Source organism: Sylvia atricapilla, chromosome 4, assembly GCF_009819655.1.
Source record: "Sylvia atricapilla isolate bSylAtr1 chromosome 4, bSylAtr1.pri, whole genome shotgun sequence".
NCBI classification, from domain to species: domain Eukaryota; kingdom Metazoa; phylum Chordata; class Aves; order Passeriformes; family Sylviidae; genus Sylvia; species Sylvia atricapilla.
This window is the reverse complement of record NC_089143.1, coordinates 39,699,717-39,717,089: the sequence shown is the minus strand read 5'-3', so window position 1 is coordinate 39,717,089 and position 17,373 is coordinate 39,699,717. Positions and strand designations below refer to the sequence as shown.

General features: G+C 36.5%; 1 protein-coding gene across 1 annotated transcript in view; it reads left to right on the top strand.

The window, feature by feature from the left end:
- TLL1 (tolloid like 1) overlaps positions 1 to 17,373 on the top strand; it is a 70,124-nt gene that overhangs the window by 30,684 nt on the left and 22,067 nt on the right. Inside the window, exons 9-14 of the mRNA XM_066317622.1 lie at positions 2,196 to 2,298; positions 3,471 to 3,587; positions 4,504 to 4,649; positions 10,320 to 10,515; positions 11,956 to 12,081; positions 15,000 to 15,160. Coding sequence (XP_066173719.1) covers positions 2,196 to 2,298; positions 3,471 to 3,587; positions 4,504 to 4,649; positions 10,320 to 10,515; positions 11,956 to 12,081; positions 15,000 to 15,160 — 849 coding nt within the window. The remainder of the gene's footprint in view (positions 1 to 2,195; positions 2,299 to 3,470; positions 3,588 to 4,503; positions 4,650 to 10,319; positions 10,516 to 11,955; positions 12,082 to 14,999; positions 15,161 to 17,373) is intronic.

The window sequence follows — 17,373 nt, the reverse complement described above, 5'->3', positions numbered from 1 at the left end:
TAACCATTTCCATTTAGATAGCAGCACTTTGAGACATTGACATTATCACAGCTAAGTGAAACCATCTATTTCTCAAATCTATCCTCGCAGCTAAGGTTTGGAAAAAGGTGAATTTCCAAACAAAGAACAGAAAAGAAACACGACATTTCAGCTGTGTCATGGAAAAAGGAAAACTTGTGGCTAGGCTGGTGAGAGACCTCCAGGCTCTAAGGAGCTGAAGAAATGAAGGAGGTATAGGTTGTGGCTTCTGTAGCTTACTTCCAGCCGAGCCAGCAGGGTTAGTTTAAGCAGCTGTCTGCATCTCATCAGGGCAAAGAAAAAGGGCTTCTCCTTGTGAACCCCTATGACTGCACAGATGGGGGGGTAAAGTTGGCATGGCTGGAAAAGGACAAAACTGATGAGGGCAGCAGGCTTTTCAAGCAGTATGGCTAAATGTAAGCAGAGATATCTACTTATTTTTTGAGAAAAAACGAAGGTAGGAGTTTAGAGGGAATCTGAGCTGCAAAGTGGATGATTTGAGGAGAGCAAAAGTTTTGTAGTTGGTGTGGTCCTTATTTGAAGGAAGAGTAAGGAGAAAAATTCTGCCAAGGACAGAGAATTACTGTGTGAATGAGAATGACCTCTCTGCTGTTCACTGAAGTAGATTCAAATAGGATTTGGAAATATATTAAAAACCTGAAGCAGAGTAAAGCCTATAAATATTTTTATTTTTAGCCAGCTCTTCATGTTTCTCATGGTAAATAGGGGGTTTTGGGAAGTCTGGTAATATTTGCGCATTTATTTTTTCAGCGCATCTTGCTGAAGGACTGCCCAAGTAGTAAAGGCAAGATCTCTCATGGGTTAAATATCCATGAAAGGGTGCCTGAAACCGAGAAGACATTTGAGATGGAACTAAACCATTTTATCTCTCTCTCTCTGGCTTCATTTTTCCAGTTATGGTATTAATTTTTTTTTTTTTTTTTTTTTTTTAATTCTAGACTAAGGGTAAATTCCACTCTTTTCAACTGACACTCACAGCTGCTCCATAGACTGCCATGGAGATGTATTTTTGCAGTGTGAGGTATCTGCTACCATGCCGCAATTTTTGTTTATTTTATAATGGCAGGTTTCAATTGCAAGTTTCTAGGATGAAAGCTAAGATAATACCAACTCTTTGCTCAAATGTGAATAAAGAAGAATTTCTTCATGTACTCTGAGGAGCTGATTCTGAAGAAGATTAATTGTTTTTCCAAATACACCTAAATCCAATAAAAAGATATTAATTGAAAACTATTTCATAATACAAAATATGAATAACTTTTAATCTGCTTATTTGGATTTATCCCTGTAATTGCAGGCCATGATGTTACCCAGTAAGTCAAGGTTTAAACTGTAGCTATTGTGTCAAAGTGTGATCAGGACAAATCCTATTCCTGTGTTAAAAGTGTAGTTTTATGGCAGTTTAGGATTAATATTTCTAAAGCAGGGATAATGTAACTTAGTATAAGGGTAGTCCTTGTAGTAAGCATTGAAAATATGCCTGTCTACAGATGTTCTCTGTAACACTTGGAGTCCAAGTTCAAAAGTTCCAGAAATGCTTAGAACTCAGATTTTGGTGTAAAAAGCTTTATTATACTTTCATTGAGAATCATTAAGGGACTATGTACCATTTCTTATTAGTGAACTTGCTTTCAGAATTACCATCCAACACTGTTAACATTTATCTGTCTAAAGTAAAATACCTTGTCAAAACAGTAGGAGAAGCACAAACCAAAATAAACCAATGATTTTTATTTTTTTTATTTGCAGCTGATTTTAGTCAGTGTGGATTATATATAGCCAAAATGTAATGGAAGAAGAATTGGCAGTAGAATTATCAAGTAACATATTTAAAATTATTTAATGTAGTATTATACCTTATTAGAACTCTCAATTTTTTATTTCTGAGTGAAAAACTCCCTGTGAGAAATTAAATGTGAGTAGTTTGTATTGAATCTGCTCAAATACATATAAGGTTAAATAAAAGAAATTTTCATGTTCCCAAGAAACTTTTACTTAGTCAAAGAAATAATTGAGAAGAGGATAATTAAATGTCTAAACAGTTGGAATGCCATTAGTGGTGACTACTCTGGCTTCAGTTCTTCAGAATGTTGTTGAGATTGCTTTTCTCTTATTTTTGACACACGATTTATTTAGGCCTTCTCATCTGATTGCAGATCGTTTTAAACTTTACCACCATGGACCTTTACAAGAGCAGTCTCTGTTGGTACGACTATATTGAAGTAAGAGATGGCTACTGGAGAAAATCCTCTCTGCTTGGTATGCAACTGCTAAATGCTGCACCATCCACTGCACCACACTCATTGGGCTCAGTGGACCTGCTCTTGAACCCACTACAGACTTCTTGGGTTTTAGGTGTATAGAATGTATCTAAACTTGGGGATGGGAAAAAAACCCTCTAAATGGCCTCAACTTCAAACCTCAAGCCTTCCTTTCAATTTATTCAGTGGCAAGTGTGGAAAGATGCCAACTACAAAATGTGCAAGATTTTGCTTTGTTCATGGGTATTGAATTATGATGCTGCCATAGGTTTTTTCAGAGAAATAGGGAAGTAGTTTACAGACAAATCTGTAGAGCATGTGATGGGAAATCCATGGGTCATATGATGAAAGCATGCACCTGCTGTGGAGTTGTTCTTATGAGCTCTGTGCCTTTAAGATTGAGTAGATTGCTTCTATTTGTTCCTTGTATGTCTATCCCTGCTCTTGCAGAGAAAAGACATGCAAAGCAATAATGAATTAAGTTTGAGTTGCAACTGAGATGTAAGAACTGCAGTCATCCTATTTTAATTCAGAAAGTTGGTGGGGAGATTTCACCTCCCATAATGCTAGTGCCCAGATACAGGGGACAAGTCTCTAACAGGAATGTCTGTTTTCTTGGCCTTGAATAGAAAATAAAGAAGAAACTGTTAAGACCAGACAGTAATTATCCTCATGTCCTCTTCTCTATCAGCTAAAAACAGAAATTTTACCTACCTAGGCAGAATTTAAGAGGATAATGTAGAACAGGTCATTTAGATGTTACTTTTTAAATCTCTTTGCTCCTTAGGCACACTGAGCTGTATTACTGTGGTGTACATTGTGTTCCTTTCTTAATATTAGTACTCACTTTCCCCTTCCAAAATGAATGTGTTTGTAAGTATAACAACAATGGCTAACAATTTTTTTTCATTAATTCCCCTAAGGTTTTGTACTTTTGTACTCACTTTTGTGAGCCTGCCTGCAATAAAACCTTCTGAAAGCTTTATAATAAAATCTTTGTGTGTTAAGTCCTGATCTGCAGAAACACATGTGCTTAACCACAAGCATATGAATAGTTCCACTGAGTTGGTTCTGCTACTTCTGCTTATAATGTTAAACACTTGTATAAATGTTTGCAGCATTTGGCTTCAGAGGCGGCAGAAAATGCAGTTACTGGTTGCATGTTTTTAGGCAGGTTTTGTGGTGACAAACTGCCAGAAGTCCTCACATCCACCGACAGCAGGATGTGGATTGAGTTCCGCAGCAGCAGCAACTGGGTTGGGAAAGGTTTTGCAGCAATTTATGAAGGTAAGCCTCTTATAGCATTAAAAATGAATTGATGATGGAAGAAAAATATTCACCAGATACCTTTGGATAGTAATCATCCCCCACCAAAACTAACATATGAAATTATTATTTTATCACTGAGAAGACAGTACGTCTCAGGGCATTTTCAGTCTCCTCCTGTGATCAGATTTCAGCTGAGCTCTTTGTCAGGGAAATCAATGATAATAATCATAAACATTTCTTACTGGTCTTTAATTAACTAAATATATGTGTTCTTGTGCTTAATGTTTGCAAAGATTTCTGTGTGTACTTTCTGTTTATGCTTCATAAAAATCTGTCTTATATTTTCTATATACTCTGGGAATAGTTAACAAAGGCACTCATGCACATGGGGTATATTAGTAAGTTAACATTCACCTATTTGAAACAGAACCTGTACTTTTTGTGAAAATATATTTTTATTTATACTAGCTGTTTCTTCAAATTGAGTGAAAGCTTGAAGTGATAAACTGCAGGTTAAAATGCATAGGTCATTATAAAATGAGATTTTGCTTTCATTTGTCTCTTTCTAAAAGTCAGTAAATATTAATGAAGACTGTTTATTAAGTATATTTCAAAGGTGAACAAAAAATTAATTATTTTGACCTTTTAAATATATTTTTTAAAATGTATACATTCAGATTATCCATGATTACAAGTTCATCCTCAACACTGTAGACAAGTTTAGGGCTATGAGAAATGCTAAATGATATTTGCTGACTGAAGTACATATAATGGTTTAAATTGTGTTTTCAATCATTTATCCTTGGTAGATACAAGTATTTTCCAGAACAATTTTATTATTAGTTTTGAAAATGGGAGCATGTAATTTCAGTTTGGGCATGGGGAAATTACAGACAATTTCATTATTGACAGTAAAATGTTATGCTTTTATCAGCTATTTGTGGAGGTGAAATTCACAAAAATGAAGGCCAGATCCAGTCTCCCAATTATCCTGATGACTACAGACCAATGAAGGAATGTGTGTGGAAAATAACAGTGTCAGAAAACTACAATGTAGGATTAACCTTTCAAGCATTTGAGGTAAAGCCTTTTAACTAATCTCAGAGAAGCATCTAGTGGCTAAGTGACAGTGAAATTTAAGGGAGTAGTTATTAAACCTGTGAATGAATTTAAGAAATCTCTATGAAAAAATTAACTCCAGTGAGGCTACTTCAATATTCTGTTAAATACCCAGGACATTTTGTTTTTTGCTAAATCTTATTGTCAAAAAAGAATGTGTGACTGGAGAAAAAAAATCACTGTTTTTTGGCTTCTGCTTTGAAAAGGAAAAAACCCTAAAACTAACATTCAGATCACAAACCTGTATTCAGTGAGGAAAGAAAAAAGGTGGTGAGTCATCGTACTTGTATGTCTTCAGCGTGCATCATGCTGTTTATAACATTGCTAAACAATGGTAAACTATTACACAGAAAAGAAAAGGTAATATTTCATATACCTGTTTTAGTCCTACACAATACACCATCTTAAACTGTGTAGATAAATTCAGTAGCATACTTTGAGTTAATTTGTTTTATTTGAATATACTTCATCAGTAAGGGCATGAAGAGCACTTTTTAAAAATCTAAATTTTTGGCTTTGTGTTGTACATAGATATAAATACTGTTGTAGTAAACATAGCTGTAATTTCCAACCTGATGCTTTAGTCTTGCAGACAGACTTCAGGGTTATGGCATATTTTTGCTATGACTAGTAGAAAGATTTGAGTGTGAGACAACAAGGGATTGGGACTTTGTCAGCAATTATGAATGTACAGTATAGAAGTTTTAATAATTTCATAGATTCTACTTAACTTCCCCCCCCCCTTTTTTTTTTTAATCCTTAATTAATGTCTGTTCTAGTGCAGACAAGATCAGATTCCCCTGATCTTCTGAGTCTACATGACCTGGCTCAAAATTACTTACCATAGTATGTTAGTCTCTTTATTTAAGCCCTGTTGAAAATGAACATTTTGAGTTCCTTTTATATGATTTACTGACTAGATATGGAGCTTTTCTAGTCTGCCATTTGTGCTCAGCATTTCTTCATGTGATGACAAGGGAAATGGCCCTATTCCTCTGCAAAAGAGACTTGCTGCAATGTTTGGTCTGGATGTGGTTGATCAGCAATGGTCTGTGCGTGCGATGCATTATTGCTTGAACTGACCTCAGTTCAATGTCACTGCTGGGAGAATCAAACTCGCATCTCTCCCTGTCTTTCAGGACCTTTTTCCAATCACCAAATTATGGGCTATTTACAAGTGTGAAGATGGCATGCTTATGCCTCACCATACAATGACAATGAAATAACTAGAAGCTAAGTACCAGAAAACAGCAAAACATTTTAGTAGAGAAGTGATTAAGGCCTTAGGAAGAAGTGTCCAGTTTCTCTTCCAGACTGTGTAGTATTATGGCACTCTCTAGAGGTGAAACATGTGGACTAACACCTCATATAAAAAAAGAGGAAATTGAGCAGAAATATAGTTAGGGGACAGTCTCAAGTTTGGGCTTATACTTCATGTGTTTTGAAAAGAAAAAAACAATCCAACGGTAGGGACATGAAATGCTTTCCCAGGGAGAGTCTGAGCTCTAATTCCAGAGGGGCAAGATGCCCTTGAGCACCAAATGAGGTGCCCCAGACAGGCACAAGACTGTTATATCTGTCTTTGTGGCATCTCTTACTGGCTCATCCACTGGGCTCCCTGCTGAGGATAGGAGTTGCTTTGGGAGCTGCTCTGGAGTTGCCTGGACATTCACTCCTGGGTCTGATTTCCATTTCTGCTCACAGCTTTTGAAGGTAGGTGTTCTGTCTTTTGATACTGAGTCCCTCTCTGGACTGAATCCTTGGTGCACTGCCCAGTAAAACAAAAAGTTGTTTAAAAATCACAGTTCTTGGTGCCAGTTGAGATAGAAAAAAGTAAATGTCAAGCCAGAGAGTTATTGCAGTGTGTTTGTGAGAAAATTACTTCTCTGTCTTCTGAAAGGTACAGTTAAGTAAGAGGAATTCTCATTATCCCTATGTAATACTAGAAAAAAATAACTGTACAAATAACCTTCATTCTGAAATGAAAGCACTAGGGAAACTGAGAGTTTCAAACTGTATCAATGAGTCATCTTGTTTTGCCTACTGTGGGCAATTCTCCACTCTGTGTGCAGGATTACACTTTCATATTTAGCTGCTCTAATTTCTAGTGTCTGTGTGAGAGTGGAGATGTTGGGACTGGTAACTCCATCTTTTTCATTGTTATAGTCCTTTATGATATCATTCTTTGAAAATTAGCAGGGGGGTTTAGTTAGTTAGTTTGGGTTTTTTACTTAAGAACCTTTTTGGCAGGCAGTCTTACCAGCTAACACAATCCAGAGGGTTTGTAGAGAAGATTCCTATTAATCTTCATTTGAGTGACCTTGTTAAACTCTGTGCAGATAAAAATAATTTAAATTATTTTTACATAAATCAGGGAATAAAATCTATCTGATCTTCTTACTTCACTAGCCATATATGCCACCTTTTATGACTGAAGTCTAGAACCTGAGGCAGACATGTTTACCTGTATTGCAATATGACTTTACGAACAAAAAGATTAACAATGACAAAACATAATGTAAAGATTTTTACTGCAGTAGAATTACTCCCAGATTTGCTCTTGGTTATGTTGTTGTTTTTCTAAACCTGAAACTACCTATGGGGCAGGTTTTTTGAGAAGAGATGTAGAGAATGTCTCTGGCATGCCATTTCTCTGGGAGATTGCCTAGTGTTTTCCTGCTCTTATGTGCCCGCTTTAGTAATTTTTTTGTCATTTTCTCAACTTAACTCTCTGATGCCATTCAAATTTGAGGTTTCATCCAAGGCCTTCAGGAGCCAAGGCTGTCTTTCAGTTTCCCATAGGAAATGCATTTTTTTGTGAAAAACTTGTAGGTTTGTTTTGTGTTTTTTTTTTTTTTTTTTTGTTTTTTTTTTTGTTTTTTTTTTGTTTGTTTGTTTTTTGTTTTTTTTTTTTATTTGCTAGCATTCCGTGTATTTCTTCTCATCAACATGTAATATCATGTGAATATCTTGTGAAATTTTAGTGCTCCAGTAAACTAGATTTTTGGGATCAATCCTGTTACAGCCAAGCTCACCAGGGTCCTTTCATTAACTGGAAGAGGTTTTCTTCAAGGAACATATAGAAAGTAGGAAGAATAAGAAAGATAGACAGAAAAGCAGGAGGAATAAGAGACTACTGCAAGTATAATAGACCGTTGTATTGTAGTGTTCCCAGATGGTAATACCACATAATCTTAAAACTTGAGGTACCGATACAACGCCCACATTTTATAATATTTTATTTCATTCATTACCAAGTACCAGTTATTTCTGAAAACCACAATACTTATGTGTTGGGTTATATATAGGTGTAACACTTTAATCCCTTATTATTGATAACACTGGCATCACTTGCACTATACTAAACTAAATATAAATGAATATGGTAGAACAGCTACCTTTCAAATGGGGTTTTTTGAAACTCAATAACAGGTTGCAAGTTTGCTGATTCTTATAGTCTTAGGAAGTTAGGAAACTTACTTACCAAATGTATTTTTAGCTGTTTTCTTCTGCCCAAAATCAAGTGATCCTCAGAAAAGAAATTACTATTTCACCTCAATGGAAATTTGGCACATGTAACTCAGAGCCACACAGGGCTGGTGGATAATCATAATTTCCATATTGCCTATAAAAAATGGAAACATGGAAAAAACTGATGTTAATTGAATGTCTTGAGTTCTGAAATGACCACAGATGTGTGAGGAAAATGCACAATTCCTTCATTGATATAAATGAGTTTTGAACCATTTCACTTCTCAATTTTTACTGAGATAACAAGGCAGACTTTATTTCAAACTGAAATATGATGTAATGAATTTATTATTTAGATTAATTAAAATTTGAAACTGGTATTGTCAAAAACTTATCAGTGCTCATGTACCTGCATTAAGTTGCATACAATTGCCACTAAAATTGGCAATAGGTGGTTGGATCCCAGATCTTCCTGGTTTTCCTCACTCATTCCCAAACTCTATCCCAAAGCAATTCCTGAGCAAACATCTAGGAAATTACAGTAAATGGCAATATGGTTTGTGACAGACGAGTGGGTGGGAGAAAATTATGCATGTAAATGCCTGACGAATTGGAAAGTTGGAAAAAAGACAGAGAAATGTTGTGTGTAAGTGCCATATTTTGATGACACTGAAATGGCATTAAGTCAAACAGTTCCTTCTCCCCCAATTTTTGTTCTTACATAAGAAATCTTAATGTGCTAAGTGAAAGCTCCTTAGGCTGTGGGGATTCCTGAGCTTTGTGTTGGTCATGATGCACAAGTAGAGCAGAGAAGCAGCAGATAACTTCTACTTACTGTGAAGTTTAGGTCAAGAAAAAATATCTCTGGAGAGCAAATGTACATTTTTTTCTGGGCTTAGTTTAGACTTCGTTATCAATTTAATAGAATGTGGATGTGCGGCAGTATATTTGAGGCTTTCTCCAACCCTTCTACCTGACTGTGATCTCATCAGCCTTTCCACCCTCTCCATCCCTAAACTTGCCTCTCCCAATTCAGCCAGTTCTTTGAACAAGAGTGTTCTTATAGAAATTATTTTTGAATGCTTGGATCTAGTTAATTCTTTTATAAATAAGGTTGACGATGTGAGGTATTCCTGCAGTAAAATGACCCAGCTCAAGAGGGTTTTTAATTCTGTTGAGAAAGACACATTCTTAATAAAGACGAGTATTGTAAAATATCTAGCTTCTGGACAAGGTCATATTTGGGCTGCTACTGCTTTCCTCTCTGGTGCAATTCCCATTCTGATTGACTTGCAAATACTATTATGTAAAGAGCACAAGGCTCACTACTCAAGTAGACATGCACACATGCCCACTCACATATTAGTCTGTGTTTGAATGTCATCCAGCAGAAAGTTTAAATGGAAAGAGAAATTTTCAGTTCTGGTTTCAGTAGGTTTCTCCATCAGTACAGCAAAGACTCATTGACCCAGAAAACCAAAAGAGGACACCTGAAATCAGGAGTTGCAAGTGCAAGACAAACTAGACATATTTGCCACAGAAAAATGAGTTTCTTTTTGTTCTCTGTTCTGTTGACTACTTAAGAGCTGATCAATTTAGATGTGTGTTTGGATGTAATTCTTTGGATGCATCAAATTCCTTAGGCACTGCAAGTTTTTACCTTTATCCTGCCAAATCAGTGAACTGTGACATGTTCAAAATTTTGCTCTTTCTGGAGGCTAAATAGAGATTCTAAAAATCTTTTCATAATGATCAAAATTGAGCTTTATAATATTGCTAAAACAGTGAATATTTCTGACCTGTTTAGTTGCTGAGCCATTAATCTTCTTTAGTTGAGTGTACATGAGAAAAGAGGACTTGAGGTGAGAATAGAAGTTTGACAGAAAACTAGGAAGGTTAGAGGTGAGCATGTCTTTTTTAGTTACTTTTTTTTCCCAGTTAGCCTATTGTTTCCTTAGTAACATTTCAATTTTTTTTTTTTTTTAGAAAATATTTTGTTAAAATCAGTTCAGTGATGCTTGCTCTTCTTCCTGCTGCTTGAACCCTAAACAGAGACCTTAACTTCAATTCTGAAAAATTTAAATTCTCTTTATTATCTGACTGATATGTTATATTTATGGTCAAGTTCAGGTAGGTCACTTTGAAAATTACATTTTGCAGATTGAAAGACATGACAACTGTGCATATGACTACTTGGAAATCCGAGATGGAACAAATGAGAACAGTCCTTTAATTGGTCACTTTTGTGGCTATGACAAGCCAGAAGATATTAGATCTACCTCTAATACCCTGTGGATGAAGTTTGTTTCTGATGGAACTGTTAACAAAGCAGGGTTTGCAGCTAACTTTTTTAAAGGTAAGTGTTAAAACATTTTGGAAGTTATGACCAGCTTATCACTCCTTTTTGGACTAGAATAATTAGGAAAGGGTGTTAAAAATATTTCTCAGGTATTTTTTATGATTAGATTGTATTGTCTCTAAAATATTTTTTGTGGGGCATACAATTTATTCAAAGCAAAACAATAGAGGTTTTTGCATCTCCTAGTAAAATTTGTCCAAAGAGCAAAGGAACATATTCAGCACAACTTTCTACAGTCTTCAGGTTCAGTTAATCAACTTAGTTCTGAAACATATCTAATTTTGTAAAAAATTGGCACTTTTTTTACATTGCATTATGAAATAGAAAGTTAAACAGTGTACTTGCAAATGGCTTTTTTTCCCTGTTTAAATATTTTCTTACTTTTTTCAATCTTGTCAGTTTTTTCTAACCTGTTTTCTGGATTGGTCTGCTTTATCAATTTATTCTCTGTAGGCAGGGGAAAACCCCCAAAAAACAGATCAGAAAACATATTGAACAATAACCTCATAGTCTTCCTTCAGTAATGGGTGTTTTTTGGTGAGAGGTGTGTGTCATACAACTGTAGCTAAGCCTGAAGCATTTGATGCATTGAAAGTTTGTAATTTGCACACGATGCTGCTGGTGACACAGTTAAAGCCACTAAGAGTGATGTGGCCATAGTGGCCCTGAAATAGAGGTCACGCCATCAGGTATATATTTTTGCTCTTTTGAAAAGGAACCATGCCTTTTCTAATCCTAACTAATAGGCTTCATGGTAGACAATTATAATTTTGAAGGCTATAGGTATGAGAGTAGGAGTTGTGATTTTTCCTGAGAAATTACTTGTAAGGAAACAATATTCCAGCATTCAAGTAATATTTCAGTAATGAATCTCATGGGTGTATTTCAGAGCTAGTAGAGAGAACACACAATTCCCTTCCCTCCCCCAGCCCTGATTCATCTTGCTCATTTTAATATCAGCAGAATAAAACCTAGGATTTGAGGATTCTGTTAATCTGTTTTTGAGTATGAATTCAGGATAATGTACAGATTGATTTAGAGGGAGATAAAGTGCCCTTCAAGTGACCCTACTGTGGCTTTTCAATCTTTCCTTCAATTCTTTGTACCATCTTTAGATTATGACTGCCTGAATTACTGTATGCTGCAAAGTGCTTATAAATTAGTTCTGCAGCTGTCAGTAGATATTGTTTAAAAAAAAAAAAAAAAAAAAAAAAAAAAGAAACCCAAACACCCGCACCCCACGAAGGACAAATTTTTCTTTTCTCCTTTGCAGGTCTCCTTAGCATTTGTAAATCCTCTAGTCAGCAATCACAGTGTTTTATGTAGAGCATCTTGTAATGGCATGAATACAGCTTTCTGGGTTAATATTGATGCAGCAGTTACAGCTGAGGAAGGTAATTATTTAACACATTTTTGCATTCTTCCCTGTCTTGGCAGAGGAAGATGAATGTGCCAAACCTGACAATGGTGGCTGTGAGCAGCGCTGTGTAAATACCCTGGGCAGTTACCAGTGCGCCTGCGATCCTGGCTACGAACTTGGTCCTGACAAGAAGAGTTGTGAAGGTACAGTGTGTTGATGTCTTTGGGGCTCTTAAAGCTGTCAGAATGCCATTGCCTGAATGAAATGCTACTCATTTCTTAGGCTCTGTCAGCAGCATGAGATCCACAGAACCGAACCCAGAAAGCCAGTGCTGTCTTCTTAGTAGTGATGCCAGAGCCATGTTCATCCCCGTGTCTGTCAGCAAGTTCATTTTGCAGATTTTGCTGTTAGTCAGTCAGGAATGGTACAAAGTAGGACTTCATACCACTTACTACACTATTCTCACTAGAATAGTGAGAATTCTCACTATACTCACTAGAGCAAAGTCTCTCAAGGAGACAATTACCAGCAGAGTAATGTGCCACTTTCTCAGAATCAGTGTTTAATGATCCCTCTGACTAGGATATGCCTGGGAAGCTGGCAGGTCCAGAAGAGCAAGGTGCTCTATTTTAGCTCAAAGCTCAAAGGAATCTTCCCCACTTCTAATCACGTTGTGAACTTTCCGTACTTTTCAGGGTGAGCAAAGTATGTTCAAATAATCATATGAAGAAAAAAAGAAAGAGATAAGTGGAAGTCTGTGTAGGATTGAACTGAGATAAGATTTTGCATTCTATGCATATTTTGTATCAAAGGAAAGAACTGTAAGCTCTTGATCATTATGCACCAATTGTTGTTTGGTTTTTACTCATAGACACCAATAAATCAAAGGATAGCAAAAATTTATTATTAGCTCATCCGTTTGACTAGCAAATGGGTTTTGAAAACTGAAGTACTTGGAGCCCTGGTTTTCTTATGATGCAATTCACTGGTCTCTCTTTTTTCCAATTTTCAGGCTTTAATTAATTATTTTTCACAACTTGGGGTAGTTTTGCCTAGTTTCTTTGCAATGTTTTCTTGTTATTTTGCTTTTCAATCTGTGGGATTTTTTGTTTAGTTGGTTGTTGTACATTTATGTGAACTGGTGAAAGTCCTAGATTAAGGCATGTAGTATTGTGGCTCTCATCAAGCTGGTTGGGGGTTTTTTTGTTGTTTGTCCTCCCTCCCCCACCTTTAGCAAAGAGAACATTGGAAAATACTTTATTTGCATGTCTGCATATTAGGCTGACAATAAAAAATGTTTAATCTAAGGCAGGACCAAGAAGACAGAGGTTTGATCTCTGGGCTTGTCATTATCGGCCCAAATTTATGTAAGGAATTGAGTTAAGTCTGCTTGCTGACTCAAGTCAGAACATTAGAGAAGATTATTAGTCGATCAGAATACTCTTCTCTCTGCCTCTGAAAAACAGAAAAGAGATATGTTCCTAGCACGCAAACAGTAAAGCAACTCTGTCAAAAGAAGTCACTCTGAGGACCGCAGTGCAGTGTTGAGCAAAAACCCTGAGCTATCCCTAAAATTGTGTATGTGTTTCTTCCAGTTGAGGTGGCACTCACTGTATGTAGATAGGACTGCTGAATCAAAATTACTGTGTAGTCACTGTGAACATTACTTCCTTGTTACAGTTTGGGCCTTTGAGGGGTGAGCTAGCTAGCTGTATTAATTCACACATGAGTAGAAGCCTCTAGGTCAGAAACTTCGCCCTATACTTCACAGCAGTGTTGACATGCACAGAAATTTACTTTATGGTCTTCTAATCCAAGTCTCCACCAATGGCAGTGTATTAGAAAGCATTAAGATTTTCTTTTTTCACTATTTCCACATTTCCTGCCCTCACCTCAAGGATCAATAGAATAGAATAATATTCAAAAGCAGAAATTGAAATCTGGCAGTAGTTGCTCTAACCCAGACTGGATCATTTGAAGGGACAGCTTGTGTCACCTGGGTGCAGTCTCTAAATCTATCTGGTTTAGATAGACCAGACCTGTCTGGTCTTTTTTGATGCCCTGAGGTGTGACCCAGGGCCTTAGTCCACCCATTCCTATCAGATTACTGTTACATATATACCAAGAAGTGTCTTGCATGGAAAACTAGGGCCCAGGGAGAAACATTTCTGTGTGTCTGAAGTGACAAAATGTGCCTTGACACAGTAATTGGTGAATTCTCCCAGCTGTCTTAGATGGAGTAGATGCAGTATGTGAGATCATCAGCTAGACAGAATAGCCAGTTTTTAAAGCCTTCAGTGTTAGCAGAGAGCAGTTGAGTAGAGCTGCCCCCTTCAGCTCTTTGGAAAGAGATTTGTGGATGATTTCCAGTGCTGTCACAGTGCTGTAATGGTATCAATGTAGCAGAGTGTGATCGAGAGCTTCTCTAAATCCCATTACTTTCCATTAAAAAAAAATTGCACAGATGGAAAAGATTAATGAGCTTATCCTTTGCTAGTTGAACTGCATTTAAGAACATAGTACAGTATTTTTCTGTTTTATGGAGGTGATTATTTGGCATATATTTGGAAATAAGAGGCATTTTCTCTTTTATTTGAACATCGATGCTTCAGCAAAAGTAATTGTGACTGAAGTGTATGTGTCTGCTCTTCCAAAGAAGTGACCCTGTCTAGTAGGTTATGGGAGGCATATACAGCCATATGAGCTGAGACAGGTAGGGCTAATTCTGCATCAATAATCAAGGAGAGAAGCACATCTTAAGCATCCCTCTGTCAGAAGAGGAGTGGTCAAGGTCTTTGGGAGGGCGGTGAGGTCAGAGGACTTGCATGGGAAAGGCTGTGAGAGAATAACCAGAGTCTCTGGAGGGAATGGAAAAGAATGAATATGATAACGCCTTGTATAGTTCTGAAACTTATCTCTGCCCACAAACCTGCAAGCTGTTCAAGATAGGGGCTGTCTCTTTCTCTTTGTTTGCACCAAGCATGATAAAGCAAGATTCTGATTAGTCTGTCTGGGCATTGCAGCATATAAGTAATGAGAGGACTGATTCTTCTCAGTGTGCTTCTGTTTATAGTAAAACACACTGTCAGTCAAGAAATTATGTTCTCTTTTAATTTTACAGCTGCTTGTGGAGGACTCCTGACAAAGCTAAATGGGACTATAACCACACCAGGGTGGCCAAAAGAGTATCCTCCAAACAAAAACTGTGTGTGGCAGGTGGTTGCCCCAACGCAATACCGAATCTCAATGAAGTTTGAGTTTTTTGAGTTAGAAGGGAATGAAGTAAGTAACTGTGAACAAAGAGCTGCACAATCTGTTACGTGCTAAACGGTTTCACAAGCACTCGAAAATAGATATTGTCTTATAAAACCCTTGCTTGACCTTTCATATTCTGACAATAAGCATGGATATTCTTGTTTTCGTTTTGGGACTGTTTCTGGATTCTTTCAAAACAAACATGGAAAGAATAGCTCTCTTTTACATATCACCTAAATGTACATGTATTACAAGAAATTTTAAAAAAATGTTCTCTGCTGAGTCTCAGCTGACTTTTTTATCAACAAAATAAAACAGAGCAAATGGGGCTGAAGCATATTGGAAAGAATTCAAGAGAAGAAAATCTGGAAAAACCAAATCATCTTTACAGACTGACTACAAAGCATACACATAAGCTGTGGTTAGTGATGGAGTGAGGGAGCATTTAAATCACTTACAAGCATCTCACTGGGGGAACATTTTGAAACTAGCAGTACCAGAAACAAGGCATAACAGAAGAGCAGCAGTTTTTGAGCTGGGCAGCCCTCAGAGGTGTGGGGGATCTTCTGCCCAGGAAAGAGGAGAAACAGGGCAGAGACCTCTATGTGCTAAAGGATGCTCCTTATAGCTTTAAACAAAGTGGTGGGGCTTGCAGTACTTTTTGGATGAAAAGTAGTAAAATGTGGATTTCAACATCCTTTTCAGCTTTTGTTTTGCTTCATAGGCAATTCTCTGTCATATCCTTGAATTCCCTCACCACACTCCAGCCATAACATGGTGTAACCACTGAGTTTATATGACATTCTTTATATGGCATTAAGAATACAAACCCCAGGATGTTATTTCTGAGTAAATAAATTTGTAGTGATGTATTTAGTATAAAGATGGCCCACCTTTTGGGCAGAGGTATTTGAAGGGACAATAGCTGGAGTGTAATTTATAACTTAGAACCAAACCTGCCACGGCTTCTCCAAAATACCTCAATATCATTTTCAGAGGCAGCAATGTGAGATTTTTTTTGTCCTATAATTTTTGGAGTGGGTTCTCAAGTCCATAAATTCCAGTTTTCAATGATATATACATTACACTCATGTCCTGTAATCATTATTACTTGAACTGCAAGAGGTGTAATAAAAGCTTAAAAGTCCAAAAGAATTAAAATTCATTACCATTTGAACAAGTCATAAAAACCTTCCTCTTGCACTTTCTTGGTGCAAGGAAAACACCTGGCGTGTAATGAAGTTAAATCACTTTTCTAGGGTCATAAAAAACAGGTAACATAAGCAGATAGAAAAATTCTAAACGTGTTTCAAAAATCAGAACTGGAGTTTGATCATCTCATGTGCTACTTAATCTTGGCTTCATACTGTTAAATAGTACTAGAGACAGATGCCTGTGAAAATCAGAAGAAACTTATAATATCTGGAAAATGCTGATAGGTGGTCTGAGTGCAGATATAAAATGTTCAGGTGCAGATATAAAATTTATCAAGTTCTCTATTTTTTTAATTTGTTACAGGAACTCCATGTAGGACCAAGTTTGATGTCTTTTACACAATTACAATTTTAATATTTTATATTCACATTGTACAATTTAACCTGTAAAAGTTTTTCTGTGCAGTTTAGGATAGAGTAAGTTAGGCTGATCTGAAATTATCTTTGATTTCTGATCTAAAGCTATGCAACCATAAAAGCTCAGCACTATTATATTGCTGAAATTGGTGGGATTTATCTATGCAGTGAACTATAATTGAAAATCACATGCATTATTATAAATATATTTTCTAATTAATGTAGATCAGCATGTGGCAGTAACTCAAATTTTTGAATCTTTGTGTTCTTTATACTGTACAGAAAGAGTTTCAACTGCATTAGTCACTTTTCAACTGTGCCGCATATAAAAATTCTCCCGGTAACAATAAAAGTTTAATCTACATCTTCAATGTATTACATTAAAACCAACTGGAAATTATGACAATTTTTCATAGAGAGAGAACAACAAAGTCCAAAACATCCTTTTCTATTGTTCCCTTCCAGCTCCCCTGACACTTTTTTTGACTAGAAATTGCAATATTTCAAACATGATTTGGATTTAATGGACCATTATAAGATCTGAATGAATGAATGAATTCTCCTGCCAGTGTTGTCTCTTAGGCTGTTAATTGCAGACAACTGAGACATTTTTGATTAAATGATTGATAGTTGGGCCTAAGAAGCTTGGAAGTTTTTGGGTGGATGGCT